This window comes from Leopardus geoffroyi, chromosome E1 (genome assembly GCF_018350155.1).
Source record: "Leopardus geoffroyi isolate Oge1 chromosome E1, O.geoffroyi_Oge1_pat1.0, whole genome shotgun sequence".
Classification (NCBI taxonomy): Eukaryota; Metazoa; Chordata; class Mammalia; order Carnivora; family Felidae; genus Leopardus; species Leopardus geoffroyi.
Genome location: NC_059330.1, coordinates 59,302,703 through 59,317,447, shown reverse-complemented (window position 1 = coordinate 59,317,447; position 14,745 = coordinate 59,302,703). Strand labels below are relative to the sequence as shown.

The window sequence follows — 14,745 nt, the reverse complement described above, 5'->3', positions numbered from 1 at the left end:
GCCAGGCCTGCTCAGCCAGCCGGCTGGGGCTGGGTCCAGCTTGGCCACGCTGGCACAGTGCCACATGTGTGCGGGCTGCTTCGGAGCCCTTGGTGGGCAGGCTGGGGCCCCGTCTGAGGGCTACTGTTTCCCTCGTCCATGGGCCCCGGGGTGGGGGCGGAAACTGGGCACCCCTGGGACCATGCGGAGCCTGCCCGGACCTCTGTGCCCTTCTGTGGGGCAGGGCCGCGACTCCATTGCCAGCCCTCCCTGTCCTGCTTCGGACCCTCCTCCCAGAACCCAGGTCTCACCAGGGCCTCGCGGGGAACGCGGGCAGGTACGCGAGGTGCCGAGCCCCCGGGGCTGCTGGCCTCCCGCGGGTTTCCGGGTAAGTGTGCCCAGCACCGGGTGACAGACTACATTCTCCTACTCCATCCACCCAAGCCGGGCTGCTCGGAACCCCGGTCAGAAACCGGCTCCGAGCGCGAGGTCGCAGCCTCAGAGCTCCTCCCGATGGCATGTCGTGCCTTCTCGAGGGACAGCCCGTGTCTCAGTTCCAAAGCAGTGAGAGCTGGGGCACCGAGGGCACGGGTGAGATGACAGCTGCGTGTGCTGGGGCGCAGGGTCTGACGTCCGGGGCACAGCACCCGGGAGCCGGGGGTCCTGGTCCCAGCGCCGGCAGAAGCAGAAGCTGGCTTGAGAAAGGAGGGGTGGCGCCAGGGGGCCGCCTGGGGAGGCAGGGGAAGCAAGACAGGAGGACAGAGCCTGGCCTGGCCCTTCCCACGTGCGGGAGTCCCCTTGAAGGCACCTGCGGAACCTGCTCACCCCGCCGGGCCATGGCGGAGAGCCCAGAAGCACCCGGAGGGAACCCACAGCCCCACCCGCCCTGGGGCGGCCCTGCTTCCCTCAAGTGGGGAGCCCAGCTCAGCCTCCTGCAGCCACCGGGCCTCCCAAGGGGCGCAGGCAGAGCAGGGTGCGGCCCCAACTGCAGCCCGCCGGCTCACTGTCCCCGTTTCCACCAGGGGTCTGGGCCTTGGACAAGAACTCACTCGTCATAAACGAAGGCGACACCGGGGAGGGGACAGGGAGTGCGGACACCCAGGGCCTCCGTACGTGTCTGGGTCGTCTAAACCATGACGAGAGGCTCCTTGAGCAACACTAGGAATGGGCACCCGGGGGGCTCAGTCCAGTTGAGCGTCTGACTCAGGTCATGACCTCAGGGTTCACGGGTTTGAGCCCCTAGTCAGCTCTGTGCTGACAGCGCAGAGCCTGTCTGGGATTCGCTCTCTCTCTCCTCCCCTCCTCATGTACACTCGCTCTCTCTCTCAAAATAAATAAACAAGCTTAAGAAGATGTATGAATGGCAAGAAAAACCTCTTCGAGTCGTACTTCTCAGCGAATGCCAGAGTGTGCAGGGAGCCTGGGATGAGCTGGCCCGTGGGGCACAGGGGACTGTGGGTGCGGCCACGCCGCCCACATGGAGATGAGGGGCCAGCAGGGGGCCAGAGGCACTCTCAAGGACCCCCGGAGGTCGGGCCTGGGGTCAGGAGGAGCGCAGGGGAGGGCCCCAGGCGGGTAGCAGTGAGGGCAGGCTAACAGCACTGCAGTCGGGGTGCGACGTGCTCAACCGGCTTCCCAGACGGGGCCGCCTGCCCTCACAGCCCCAGCCAGGGCAGCGGGGCCCGACGCCCCACCCCTCGGCCACCAGCACCCGTCCCATCGGGTACCTGACCACCCCGCGTGCCCCCTGGTCCCCTCGTGTGCCTGCAGCAGGCCGGCTGGCAGATGGGCGGGGCAGCCGCGAGCAGAGGGCCCGGCCGGCCTAGCTCGCACCCTCTCGGGTCAGGGCAGAGGCGACTCAGCGGCCGCCTGAGAGACGAGGGAAGCGCTGGTGTGAAAACCAACGCCGGAAAATAAAATTGCGAAGGCAAAACAGCAATGGCGTGCACACCTGAAGGAGCAGCTGGACGAGAGGCCACGAATGCACGTGCAGTCGGGCAGTCTTAAGCTCCCCGGGGTGCTTTTAGAGAAAAAACAAAGACACCCGAGCCCCACGAACCCTGAACGTCCTTCCCGTGCCCCTGGGAAAGCAACGTCACGCTCCTTCCGGGTCTGGCGCTCTGCCGCGTGACATCTGTCTTCGGCCGAGCTCCTGCAGCCTCGAGACCCAGACCACGGGGCAGGCGGTGGCCGGGCCTGTGGCCGTCCCTGTGGGCGGTGCGGCCAGTGTGTCCTGCAGCCTGGGCGCTCCACCAGCTGCCGTGGGCACCACGGCCCCGTTACCGTCCAGGCGGAGCGGGAAGCCGGGCAGCTGGAGGGTTTCACTGCGCGCAGCTCGGCTCCACGATTGCCGCCGCTGGGCGCGTGGGTCTGGGGCTTTCTGTTGTCTCGGGACCTTGGCCGTGGGCCTCGGGGGGCCTGCCCTCATCTTCGAGCTCTTCCGAGCCTCCCTTTGGCCTCTGTACCTTCTGGCTCCTGGTGATGACATCGAGAAAGGGCAGCATCAAAGGCGGAGCCAGCCCAGAGTTCCCCGTGCTCCCCACGTGGTCGCCGCAGCTGCTGCTGACTCGAGAAGGAGCAGACCATGCCGTGTGCACTCCAGCTGGCCAGCCCCCGTCCCTGGGGGAGCTCGGGGGTCCCTCCGTTCTCAAAACAGCCCAGCTGGGCCTCGGGAAAAAGGAGCTCGAGGAAACGCCTACTGGAGCCTCTCTGCTGCTCATCAAGGCCACGCCTCAGTCTCCTCACGTGTAAAGCGGGGTCACAGTGTCCGCCTCGTGCTGCTGTCAGGGCCAGATAACCCGCCCCTGCCGGCTGTGACATCCGTGCCAGGCTCCCCCACAAGAAGCTGCCTGCATAGGAATCACGGTGCCTGGCATGCAGATAGGGAAACCGAGGCCCGGGAGTGTGATCACCAGAGCTGGTGGTGCAGAGCCAGGACGAGGACCGGTCCATCTGATGGGGTGCCCAGGCCCCACATCCTGCCGCCTCAGTGTCCCACCCCAGCAGGGACTCTGTCCTTCGCCCGGCACCGCGGGGAAGCCATCCCGCCAGGACGGCCCCACATCGCCCCCTGCAGGTGCCCCCAGCACTCACCTGTCCTGCCCTGGTGCAGGGGGCGTGGGGGCTCCGAGGGTCCTGCGGATGTAGTCTCGAGAACGGATGTCAGCCTGAGGAGAGGGCGGCTCAGTGAGAGGTGGTGGCCTCGGGACAAGCCTCCACCTCACGGCCTGGTGGAGGCGCTCTCGCTTCCCCGAGAGCCCACGGAGGGCACTCCAGGCCGCCACAGGGACAAAGGCTGCAGCCCCATGGGCGACACACTGCCAGGCCCCCCGGTCAAGGCCCTGTGATGGCCAAGTCCCCGCAGGGCCCGAGTGCACGGCTGGGGTGAGGCTCTGGCTCGTCCCCCACGTTTCCGGGGGCCGCTCGGCTCGTGCTCGGTTTGTGGCTTGTGCTTTCCGTAGGTTTCGCTTCTGCTTGAACCCCCCTCCTCCGAGAAGTCTCCTCAGCCCAGCCAGTCTGTCTCCCCAGCTCGTGTCTGTTACGACCCCCTCCCTGGGAGGTGTCTACAGAAAGTCCTGCAAAGTCACTGTGACGGACGGGACCGAGGCAGACTTGAGGGACAGAAGCTCAGGCCGGAATAGAACCCTCTCCCACACACCGGCCCCTCCGCAGGGTGATCGCACTGGCCTCAGGAAGGCCCCTGATCCCGGCTCAGATGGGCTTAGCCCCCTTCAGGCCACAAGACTGCAGGCCACAGCAGTTAATCCCTCCAAATGCTGTTCCAGAGTGAACAAGCAGGCAGGAGGCGGGAGGGCAGAGGGATACTCTGGTGGGAAGCCCCCCACCCTCCTGTCTTTCCCTGCAGCAGCCAGGACCGACCTGACCAGACAGCCCACGCCTGGCACCAGAGGGCTGCCTTGATGGCCTGGGGGGGGGGGGGGACCACAGACTCCATGGAGAGAAAAAGCAGGCACGAAATTCCCTCTCTCAGCCTCTCCTGGGGGCTTCCAGAAGTAACAAAGTGAAGAAAGTGCTGACAGGCCAGTGGCCCAGGATGAATATGGGTCAAGAGACGATCGGGGCTGCGGGACAGGGCCCTCCCCCACGGCCAGAGCGGGGACGGGGACTGCGGGGTCCTGGCACAGGCGGCTGCTTCTCCCCCTTGGGAGGGCAGGCCCAGGAACCCGGCGGGCTCCTCTCTAGGGCAAACGCACAGCCCTTGCCTGCCTTGGAAGTGTCCAAGGTACTTTACAGGCCATTCTCCACCTGCAAGGATGGGGTCACTGTCCACACGGCGGGCAGAGAGAGGCGTGGAAGGACTGTGCCAGCACCACAGAGCTCTTGGCTCTAGGGGTCTCGGGAGAGTTGCTAGATTTCTCCCAGAGACAGGGTCAAGGGAAGAGTTAAGGCCTCCAGGGAAGGGAAGGGGAGGGCGGGCGTGAATGTCACAGCTTGAAGACCCACGACCTAGGAACCCAGCGGAGCCCTGGACAGGGACAGGGACAGTGACAGGGACAGGGAGGCTGAGGCTGGTGGGAGCTCGGTGCCGGGGCAGCAGGGGCTGGGAGCCACAGCCGCACGTGGGCTACTGCTGCCCCCTGCAGGCCGCCCTGCACACCAGCAGCTGGGGAAGGTCCCAGGCCCCCAGGAGGCGGCGGGAGGCGAGGGCAGCAGGGCCGAGGCAGAGCCAGGTGTCACCAGGGCGCTGGGCCGGCACAGGCCATGGGGAGATGGCGGAAGCAGCAGGCTCCAGGGAGACCTCCAGGCACCCTGCCCTCCCGTCCTGTGGCCGCACTAAACCGGGAACCTGCACAGGCCAGCACCTGTTCTCTAGGCGGGCTCCCCCAGCTCCTCGGAGCTGCCCACAGAGCTGCAGGCCGGGACTCACAGCCGGGTCCCTGTGGGCGAGTCTCCAGCATCCGGGCAGCCTCGATCACGGGCCCGTGCCTCCCCGGTCCCAGCTCCAGCGACACCTTCCTCACTTTCCTGGCATCAAATTCCTTCCCACCCCAGGGCCTTTGCAGATGGGGATCCTTGGGCCTGGACCACCTTTCCCCCTCCTCTGGCTGGTCTCTTCCTGAGGAGAGCTTCTCACGAGTCCTCATTCCATGGGCCTCTCTGGGACACACACCTACCTATGACGAGACTCCCTGTCACGACTGAGCTCACCAAGGCGGGCCCACAGGCCATCTTGAGCTCAGCTCTCGTCTCCTACAGGCTGAGTTTTTTCCCAGCTGAGCCACCTTGTTCCCCCAAGTTCTGCCCACCCTCCCCCCACCCCACTTTAGGTGCTAGGTGCCCGGCACAGCCACATCTGCAATCTCCTGACTGAGGACTCTGGTACAGCCGGAGCCTCCCCAGCAGAGGACGGCTGTCCCCTCCACCCCCCCCCCCAGGCCGGCGGGGCGGGTCGGGCCCCCGAGGGGATGGCTGGGAGTTGGCAGGACACTGTGCCGCCTGAGCAGATTCTCCCAGTGACCCCGGTAGGGTGCGTAGGAGGCCGAGGAGAAGTGGAGTATGGCAGACCCGGGGCCTGGGCAGAGCAGGGCCCCAGGATGAACTCTGGTCCCCTCCCCTCCCTCCAGGGCCCAGCGTGGTCCCATCAGGCCCTTCCACAGGCGCCTGCGTCGAGGGAAGTCCAGGAGGCGCACGCCAGCCCACCCACCTGGCGCACGGGCTCCGGGATCCGAAACCTGCAGCAGCCTCGGGTCAGGCGCACGGCCGCCTCCAGGCTGATCTTGTGGCCCACAGAGACATAGAGCGGCTTGGTGCTGTGGTCGTGGCTCCTCAGGGCCTGGGACAAGGCAGGTGAAGTCAGGGCACGGTAGAAACAAGCCCTGGGGACTTCGGGCCGACCACGTGTCCGGGGGCCGTGTGGGGCACGCGCAGCCCGGAGCTCCCCCTGACACAGCCGAGGGTGCCGGACAGGGGTGAAAGGCGCAGGCCCCCCCCCCCCGCCCCCGGACCAGTCAGGGTGGCAGGGGGAGGTGGACGGGGTCTGGTGCACATGGACAGGCGCCTGCCCCTCTGTGGGTGCCATCTCGGTGGCGCGCAGGCCCCTGGCCGCTCACCATGCCCAGCACGGTCCCAGAGCCCCCGGTCAGTGGAAATGAGTCTCCTCCAGCCCGCAGGAGTCCTACCTGGAAAACAGGAAAACACACACACACAGAAGAAGTCTTTTCTCGGGGAAGGGCGGAGGGCAGGCCTGTCCAAGTCTGAGGCCGCGCAGCCACCAGGCAAGGAGAGGGCGGGCGAGTCTGTGCGTGGGCTGCAGCCCAGGCCGTGCCCACCCCCATGCCATCAGCGGGCTCGGCGTCCGGGAGGCCTTCCCCGGCAGCGTCCAACCCCGACGAGGCTGTCGGACCTCAGTTCCCTCCTTGTTCCGTGCACGAGGTGCCCGGGGCCCAGGAAGGGGCAGCCCACCCAGGCCGCGGTGCTGACGGGGGGGGGGGGGGGCTGCCAGGCTGGGACGAAGGCTGGCGCCCACCCGCCTGGCCTGGCCAGTGGGTACGCGGACGCCACCTGGGCCGGAACCACCACCTGCCGCTCTTTCTCCCGTGAGGGACTTAGGCATGTTGGATTCACCCCAGCAAGGCTTTTGTTAGGGGTGGGGACTGGTCCACCGAGTGTCTCAGGAGTCACGTCAGTTTGCTCTGGGGTCCCCGTCAACTCAACAAAACTATTCCGCACAGACACGGGACTGCCCGGGACTGCCCGCAGGAGTGATCACTGTTCTCAGCATCAGCCATCTAGCGGTGGGGCTGGGCACGTCTCCGGCTCCCTCCAGAGTGGCTGTCACATTCCCAAAGCCAGCCTTGAGGGGGCCGAAGGAGGGAGATGCTGGGAGAAGGTGGGGACGAGTACAGAGGGCCACACGGGCTCCCAAATGTCCTGCGCGCAGTAACCGGAGGCCCTTCCCCTACACGGGGCACCACAGCAGTGCAAACGTAGCGGGGATGGGAGAGGCAAGCCTGTGCCCAGGAGGCTGGGAGAGCTCGGAGGGCACTTGTCTGGCCTGGGAGTCTGCTGCCGTGACCCCCGAGCCGTGAGGGACACACAGGCCACGCAGAGAGAAAAGTGGGTCCTTCTTACTCCGGGTTAGGGAGCCAGGACGGGGAGGATGGTGCCAGCAGGCAAGGACGGGAACAGAGGCTCGTACGGGGCAGGCTCTGGTGCTGGCACAGGCACGTGCCCAGCCTGTGCGCCCCCACAGGCCCTCTCCTTGCCCTCCCCTGGGGCAGGGCATCGCCCCATCCCTCACCTTCTCCTTGTGCTGGGTGTTGTTCTCCAGGCCATCGACCTGCAGGAGTTTCTTGGCCACCCCAATGCAGGGCAGGTCCGTGAGGACGCCGAGGTGACAGGCCACCCCAAAGCCTACAGGGGCAGAGGGTGGGGCTGGGCTCATGGGGCAGCGAGCCAAGGCGACCAGAGACAGCGTGGAGACTGGGGACAAACCAGAACCCACCGCAGCTCCCCAGGTAAACAGAAGCCTATCGGCAGACTGAGCCCTGGGGAGCCAGGACGCGGATGGCCAACCTGACCCGGAATGTGGCCCTCGCCCCGCTTCACGGTCACCAGGCGGAGGACGCCCCCTTCCCTTCAGCGACATTAGGAGCCTGATTAGCTCACGATACTTCATCCCATTTCTCCTTCCGCTTTCTGGCACCTTCCATCCTTTCTCTTTTGCAGCTGCCACCAGGCCTCTGCGTCACCCTCCCAACACACTCTTGGGGCTCCGGCCAGGCAGTGTGTAGTCACACGCTGGCACCCAGGGTTCTCGAGGCAGTGGCCAAAACGTCCGATGACAGCCCTTCCCAGATCCCTGTGTGGCCCCACCCCCAGGCTCGTGACTTCTCCCTAGTCAAGTTCCCCAGTGCCAGTGGGGAGCGGGCACTCCTGTCCGGCTTCAGTGGGCCTGTCAGGGCTCCGGGTGGGTAGCGGCGGGACAGGCCAGCTGAGCAGCAGTCGGGACCAGAGTGGCCGAGGGCTCCTGAGACAGGCCAGCATGGAGCGCTAGGGGAGGCCTCAGGGGGCAGGCAGGGAACAGGGGGGGGTGACACGAAGCAGGTTCTCTACTGGGTGGGGTCCTGACCAGGACAGCCAGCCCAGGGGGGGAGCGGCCAGGGCCAGGCCGGCAGCAGAGGGTCCTGGGCAGGGGGCGGGCCCTCTGTGAGGGGACCGTCAGAACCGTCCCCTTCTGGGCCCTGTCCTTCGGGGGCAGGGTTACCTCGGTGGTGGAGAAGCCCATTTCCATCCACAAGGAGTACCTGGAAGAACCACACGTGACAGTCAGCCAGCCGAACTGCCCCTCCCCCGTCAGGCCGGGGCAGCCTGGAGCAGGTGGGGTGGGCTCACCACTTCTGGGGCGGGAGGCTTTTTGGGAGATCCGGCAAAAGCGCACCCTCTCCAGGGAGGTCAGAGACCTCGGCCTGCAGTGGGTGACGTGGCCTTCCCTCCTGGGTGGAAAGAGGGGGTCTCCCTCCTTGGAGTCGAGGTACCTGCCTGGGGCACGAGGCCGGGCTCCTTCTCCCGCAGCCGCCGCACCGCAGCCACCAGAAAGGGCACCTCTCGGAAGGCCAGGAAGCCCGACACGTAGGGAGCCGTCAGGCTAACCATGCGGCAGTCCTCATACACCACCTGTCGCCAGGCACCCGGTCACCGGCAGGCACGGCCCCCCGCTCCTGCCGGCCTTCAGCCTGTCACCCTGCAGCCCTTGGTTCGCTGCCGCCGGCTCCCTCCCCTTCTCCCGCCACCCCCCCCAACTCCTCCTCTCGGCCTCCCTCTCTTGGGGGGCAGGTGTGAGGTGGCCAGGCGAGCACCGGGACCCCTCGAGCCCCTCCGCCGCCCCACGCCGCCCACGCTGGGCTTCGGGGAGGCTCAGAGAAGACAGAGCACAAGAAGCACGTGTGTGAAGCGGCACCAGAGTGAGGATGTTACTGTTCCCCACTAGCAGGGGACTTGGGGGAGGAGAGGCCGGGTCTTCACAGAGAAAGCAGCCACAAGACAGGCAACCCCAGCTTCGTGGAAAGAGTTCAGAGACTCAGAAAAGGACAGGCAGGGCCTCAGAGCTGGGCAATCTGGAAGAGAAGAGGGGTTCCCGGGGACAGGACAGTGCAAAGAGCCCCAGGGCCCTTTCGAAACCACAACTTCAGCCCTCCCCCAAAGCTGGGCTCTCCCCACCTGTGCCCCCACGAGGGAGGGGGCACGTGCCCCAGCATCTCTGTCAATGACTCCCGGGAACCTTCTCCAACTGCCAGTGACCCAAAGCGGGCAGGGTCTCCCGTGACGACGACCGCGGCACCGGACTCACAGGGAACCCAGCAGACCGGAGTGCTGAGCCCCACACGACGGGGTGACTTCGCAGGAACACGCGTGAAGTTCAAGCGTGGCCTGAGTTCTCACAGGATGATGGCCGCTTATCTCTGAATCTGTCCGCACAAGTTCCAGAAACCAGAGATCTACAAGGAGAGGGCAAACACTCCCCGACACCATCTCACAGCCTAACCGAGGGATGAGCCCATTGTGACCGTCGGTGTGTGCCTCTGTGCCGAAGTAAACAGCCCGGGACGGCAGAGCCCGCTCTAGACGTGCACTGGGCAAGGCCGGGGGCACCTATGGGACGAGACCCGTAGGCAGCCCGGCCAGCCGGGACCTGGAGGAAGAGGCCTGGAAGGCCACAGGGCCAGCAGCGGCCTTCTCGGGGAGGGGAGAAGCAGGAGAGCCCTGCAGGGTTGTGGTGAAGAAAACGAGGTCAGAAGCGTGAGGCTCTTCAGAAACAAGAGTGCCAAGAATCAGAAGGCGTGCTGGCTATCTTCACCTCAGGAAAGGACACCATTCACTGGAGCGACCACACCTCACTGTCCCTCATGAGCTAAGAAGCCCGGCCAGGCACCCAGACCCCAGCCCTCCAGACCCGGTTAAATCCGACTCCGGATGAGCAGTGAAAGGCCGTACAAACCCGGACAGAAATAATCCAAGCCCATCAGTGATGAAACAAATGCTGCCCCTAGCCAGCTGTGCGGCAGAGGAAAATTAACTATTCTTAAATGGCACGTGGAGAACACAAGGCAAAAAATAAAAACTTGGAATGGAAATCCACAAAAACACAAGAAAGACAGAAAGACCAGAGTTCATGACTACAGAAGAAAAACAAGGCAAGGGAGCCGAACTATTAAGACAGCCGAGCTGTCCTAATAGTGCTATATTTATTTTTTGAGGGCTTGCCACGTGCTTAAATAGAGCACTTAAAACCACAACGCAAAAAATGTTCCAAAAATAAAAGGAAATCTGACCCCGCATGTTCAGAAAGCCAAGTGTGAACTTGGAGAAACGGACCCGGAACAGCCAGGTCAAGAAGTAACTTGTGGGAAAAAAAAGAGAGTAAAGGAAACACAGGCAACATACCGGACAACCCGTCACTCCCCACAGGTGTAACAGCAAGAGTGGATTTAAAATACACCTTAAGGGGCGACCAGGGGCCTCAGTAGGTTGATCGTCCACCTCTCGATCTTGGCTCAGGTTACGATCGCACGGTTCATGGGACTGAGCCCTCACGTTGGGCTCTGTTGACACTGCGGAGCCTGCTTGGGATTCTCCCTCTTTCTCAAAATAAATAAAAAACATGAAAAAAACCTTCAAAAAAATGTTAAACCTTTAAGCTCAGAGAACAAAACAAAACTTAAGAGGAAACTGGGGAAATGAGCTGTGGAAAGGGATTCAGGTGATGCTATAGGATTATAATGAGCGCTCTGAGGTCTGGTAACGACACTGCTGTCATGCGTAGAAGGCCATTCTCGGGACAGGGCTGCTGAGGTGCTCGGAGGTGAGCCGTCACCTCCGGGAGACACTTTCGAATCCCTCAGCGCGCGCGCACACACACACACACACACACACACACACACACACACAGAAACCAGTTGGCAACAAGCGGGTCTAAGTAGAGAGTATTCAGGTGTCCAATGTATTATTCTTTCAACGTTCACACATTTTCAGCTTAAAGATCTGGAAAAAGGAAAAAACTCAATTGTGGGAGCACCATGTGGACGGTCACCATCTCTGTGAAGGTCTGCAGGTTTCGACCCGGGTCGATGAAGTGGTGCCCCTACAAACTCCGTCTCAGGCTGCACGTAGGTCCGCCGGACTGGGGAGGAACCACATTTGAGGAGGATGGCGGGAAGGTCTGTCCTGCGCTCTGCCGCCTGAGGCACAGTGGATGGACCGACGTCACAGACAATTCAGCTTCCCGTGGAAAAGAACGCACTAACCGGGTGTCCAACTACGAACGGGCTGCGTGGTGAGACCACCATCCGCCAGGGCAACCAAGGAAAGGACTCCTGGCTGCCTGGAGGGTGGTTCAGTGCTCCCCACCCCGGCTGTGCTCTGTAATCACAGGGATGCTGTTTAAAGAAGCGGGTTTCCAGGCCGTCCACTGGGAGACCTTTTTTTTCTTCAGGAAATGAGTTGGGGCTCTGGGGTCAATACATTTTTTAAAAACTTTATTGAGATAAATTTACTACCATAAAGTTCACTTGTTTGAAGTGTATAATTCAACGTTCTCGTTATTTATAGACTTGTACAACCGTGTAATTCTAGAATACTCTCACGACCGCCCCCAAGTAAACCTCACCTCCGTTAACACTCACACTGCATCTATCCCGCTCCTTAGCCCTCGGCACCCAGGAATTTACTTTCTGTCTCTGCATTTGCCTATGGAATTTGTATTTCTAAACACGCTTCCGGAGACTGACGGGGCAGATCTGTGCGATTAGGCGTTTGGGAGCCGCTGTGCCAGGCTCTGCCAGAACCCTTTCCCAGTGCAAGCTTCCGGAGCGCAGGATGACGGGTGCCGCCTCCATCCAAGCAGCAGGCACTCTGCTCCGTGCTGGGGCTCCACGACAACACAGCATCACCCTACCCTCGAGAGCCTACGCTTAGTGCGGTAACTTTTGAGTACAACGTAGAAGCACTGCGTAAGAACGAGACCAAGGACAGGGACGAGAGGTGATCAACTCTGCAGCTAGGGAAAAGGACAGACCGACGGGACTATGTGAACCGGGCCTTGAAAAGTGAGAAGCTGTCCTAAGCTGTCCTGTGTTAGGACACAGCTGTCCTAATAGTGCTATATTTATTTATTTATTTATTTATTTATTAAAAAAAAATTTTTTTTTTCAACGTTTATTTATTTTTGGGACAGAGAGAGACAGAGCATGAACGGGGGAGGGGCAGAGAGAGAGGGAGACACAGAATCGGAAACAGGCTCCAGGCTCTGAGCCATCAGCCCAGAGCCCGACGCGGGGCTCGAACTCACGGACCGCGAGATCGTGACCTGGCTGAAGTCGGACGCTTAACCGACTGCGCCACCCAGGCGCCCCTGCTATATTTATTTTTTGAGGGCTTACCACGTGCCAACCGGTTGCTTTCCGTGCACGATCTCATTTATCCCTCACCACAGCTAGCTATCAATAGTATTTTCATCCTTGATTTAGAAAGGAGGAAATGGAGGCCCAGGGGGTTGAAGTGGGAGCGGCAGAGTGGAGGTAAAAACTTAGGCAGTCTGGCTCCCGCGTCTATGCCTCATTCCCAAGGCCATCCTACCAAGTGACCAGGCGACCTGGGAGGGCAGGGACTCCGGTTCCATTACCCCGCTATACCCAGCTCCTAGCAACGGCAGGTGCCCAGTAGGTTTTTGCTGAATTTTGACTCAAGGGGTCTTCCGAGTAAAGCACAAAGACACGGAGGCAGGAACATGCGGTCGTGGGGAGCAGGCAGATGAGCGGGGAGGGCGAGGTTGTGTGCTAAGAGCAAAGCGTTCCCTGTCCAGTCTTCCTGAACTGTTGACTCCAAATCAATCACGGGCGTACTGCTCATTCCTTCACGTATCTGGGTGTCTTCTCTATGGCAGGCATCGAGCTAGGTGCCTAAGGCTACAACTGGTGGGCATGACAACCTGATTTCTATCGTCGTGGAGTTTACATTCTGGTAGGAGAGGCAGATCCGCTAAACCCATCCCAGGGCAATGAAGAGAAAAGACAGGGTGCTGAGAGTAACTCTTGATCTTGCAGGGTGAGAGGGGTGCTTACCGGAGCACCTGAGACACAACTAGGGGGTAGCCAGGAGAATATTCCAGGACAGGAAACACCAATGTAAGGTCAGGCAGGCAGACAGAGCATGGCATGTGTGAGGAATCTAAAGAACTCCCGAGTGGGGAAAGGGGGTTGGTGAGAATCTAACCTACAGTGTCATATTAAGCTGGGTCAGATTCCCCAAGGGCCTTTACACTTGTTAGGACGCACACAGAATCTCCTTCGGTTTTTACCTCCCTTCTCTTTCCTTCAGAGGCTTCCCCACCGACTAACGAAATCCTACAAAAGGAGAAGCGTGGTTCTACGCTGGCCCTGTTCCCTGTCCCGCCTCTCTCACTAACGCAGCCCGCAGCCCGAGCGGGGCGGCCCCCGCGGGGTTACCTCGAGCTCAGGGTAGCTGAGCACCACCAGCGAGGCACAGGCGCTGACACTGTCTCCCTTCACAAAGGACACGTCCACGCCCCCGACCCTCTGCAGCCCCGAGAAGCCGGGGTCCCGCTGCCACGCCTCCGTGTCCCGGTCCACCACGAGGGCCTTCAGCTGGGCTTGCTCCCTGAGGGCAGACACACGTCCAGCGGGCCTCCCGGCCCCGCGGGGCTTGAGGCTCTTCCCCGGGGCACTCCCGGTCTCACCACACCCCCCACTTCCCGGGGAGCCCGCCCTCGGGGACGCCCCCTCCACGGTCTCACCTTCCGGCCCCCTGCACCGAGACGCGGCGCCGGAAGCGAGCGCCGCCAACCCCGCAGACTACAACTCCCGAAGGCCCTTTCGCCTGCGTGCCGGGCCTCCCCCCAGCCCTCCGCGGCCCCAGAGTCGCTCCAGCCCCCGCAAACTGGCTGTCACCCGACCCCATACCTTATCCAGAGCGACAGGGTCTCCTTCGGAGGCAGCTCCGCCGCCTCCCTAGCCATGGCTCGGCCCCAAACGCCCCTTCCGGTGGCGTCCCTTCCTGGTGGCGTCACTTCCGGCTACTCGCGCGCAGGCGCCCTGCTGCTTTCGTGGCCTTGGCGCTTCTGGTTGGTGAACCCGGTCCGGACGCCGCCGCCTGGTGGCGGGAGGCCGGCGGGGAGCCCTGCCGGCTCCTGGCCGCCCGCCCACCTGCCCCGCCCGGGTCTGAGCGGTCCCGGCCGCGCGCGGGCGCCTTCAACCGGGACGAAGGCTCGAGCGGCGACCAGAGCAGCTTCGAGACGGCGCGGGCTGCGGGCGGTAACTGGCGACGGCCGGGTTTGCTCGCAGCCTGGTCGGCGCCCGGTGCCCGGGGGTGGGTGTGGGAGGCGGGGGATGCCGGCCGCCCGCGTCCCGCGCGCGGTGTGCAGTGCAGGGTGGGCGAGGCAGGGTGACCTTCCACGTGGGGCACCTCGCACGCTCCCTCAGCTTCTGGCACCGGACGTGCCGAGCCGCCCGGACCCCATCACCGATCACCTGCCCTCTCCGCGGCTCGTGGGTTTGGGCCCGGTGACTTCCGTAAAAGCTTTGAGAGCACAGCGCAATCCTTAGTGGACCACACTCGCGAATTCGGGTGGGTCCTAGTGGGCCCACAGCCTCGCCCAGCAGACCAAACACGGACCACCTTTGGCACGTTGGCGCTCACCCCAGGCTCCTCAATTTAACGAGCTCTTCGTGCCCGGCCTCGTGCGCGGTGCCGTGAGAATGGCAGGGATGCCTACTTTACCCTGGCCGTGGG

The 14,745-nt window shown here is 62.9% G+C and overlaps 1 protein-coding gene across 2 annotated transcripts; it reads right to left on the bottom strand.

Moving 5' to 3' along the window:
• Positions 1–1,336: 1,336 nt before the first annotated feature.
• On the bottom strand, positions 1,337–14,041 carry ENDOV (endonuclease V). 2 transcript variants are annotated; one of them, XM_045489808.1, is made up of 9 exons: positions 13,917–14,041; positions 13,443–13,614; positions 8,482–8,616; positions 8,207–8,246; positions 7,241–7,353; positions 6,051–6,119; positions 5,645–5,773; positions 3,073–3,146; positions 1,337–2,454 (listed from the first exon to the last, which is right to left on the bottom strand). In XM_045489808.1, exons 1-9 carry the CDS (start codon positions 13,970–13,972, stop codon positions 2,301–2,303), a joined length of 942 nt encoding a protein of 313 aa, XP_045345764.1. In that variant the 5' UTR covers positions 13,973–14,041; the 3' UTR covers positions 1,337–2,300. The 2 variants fall into 2 exon arrangements, with proteins under 2 accessions (XP_045345764.1, XP_045345765.1); XM_045489809.1 differs by lacking the exon at positions 8,482–8,616.
• Positions 14,042–14,745: the final 704 nt, after the last annotated feature.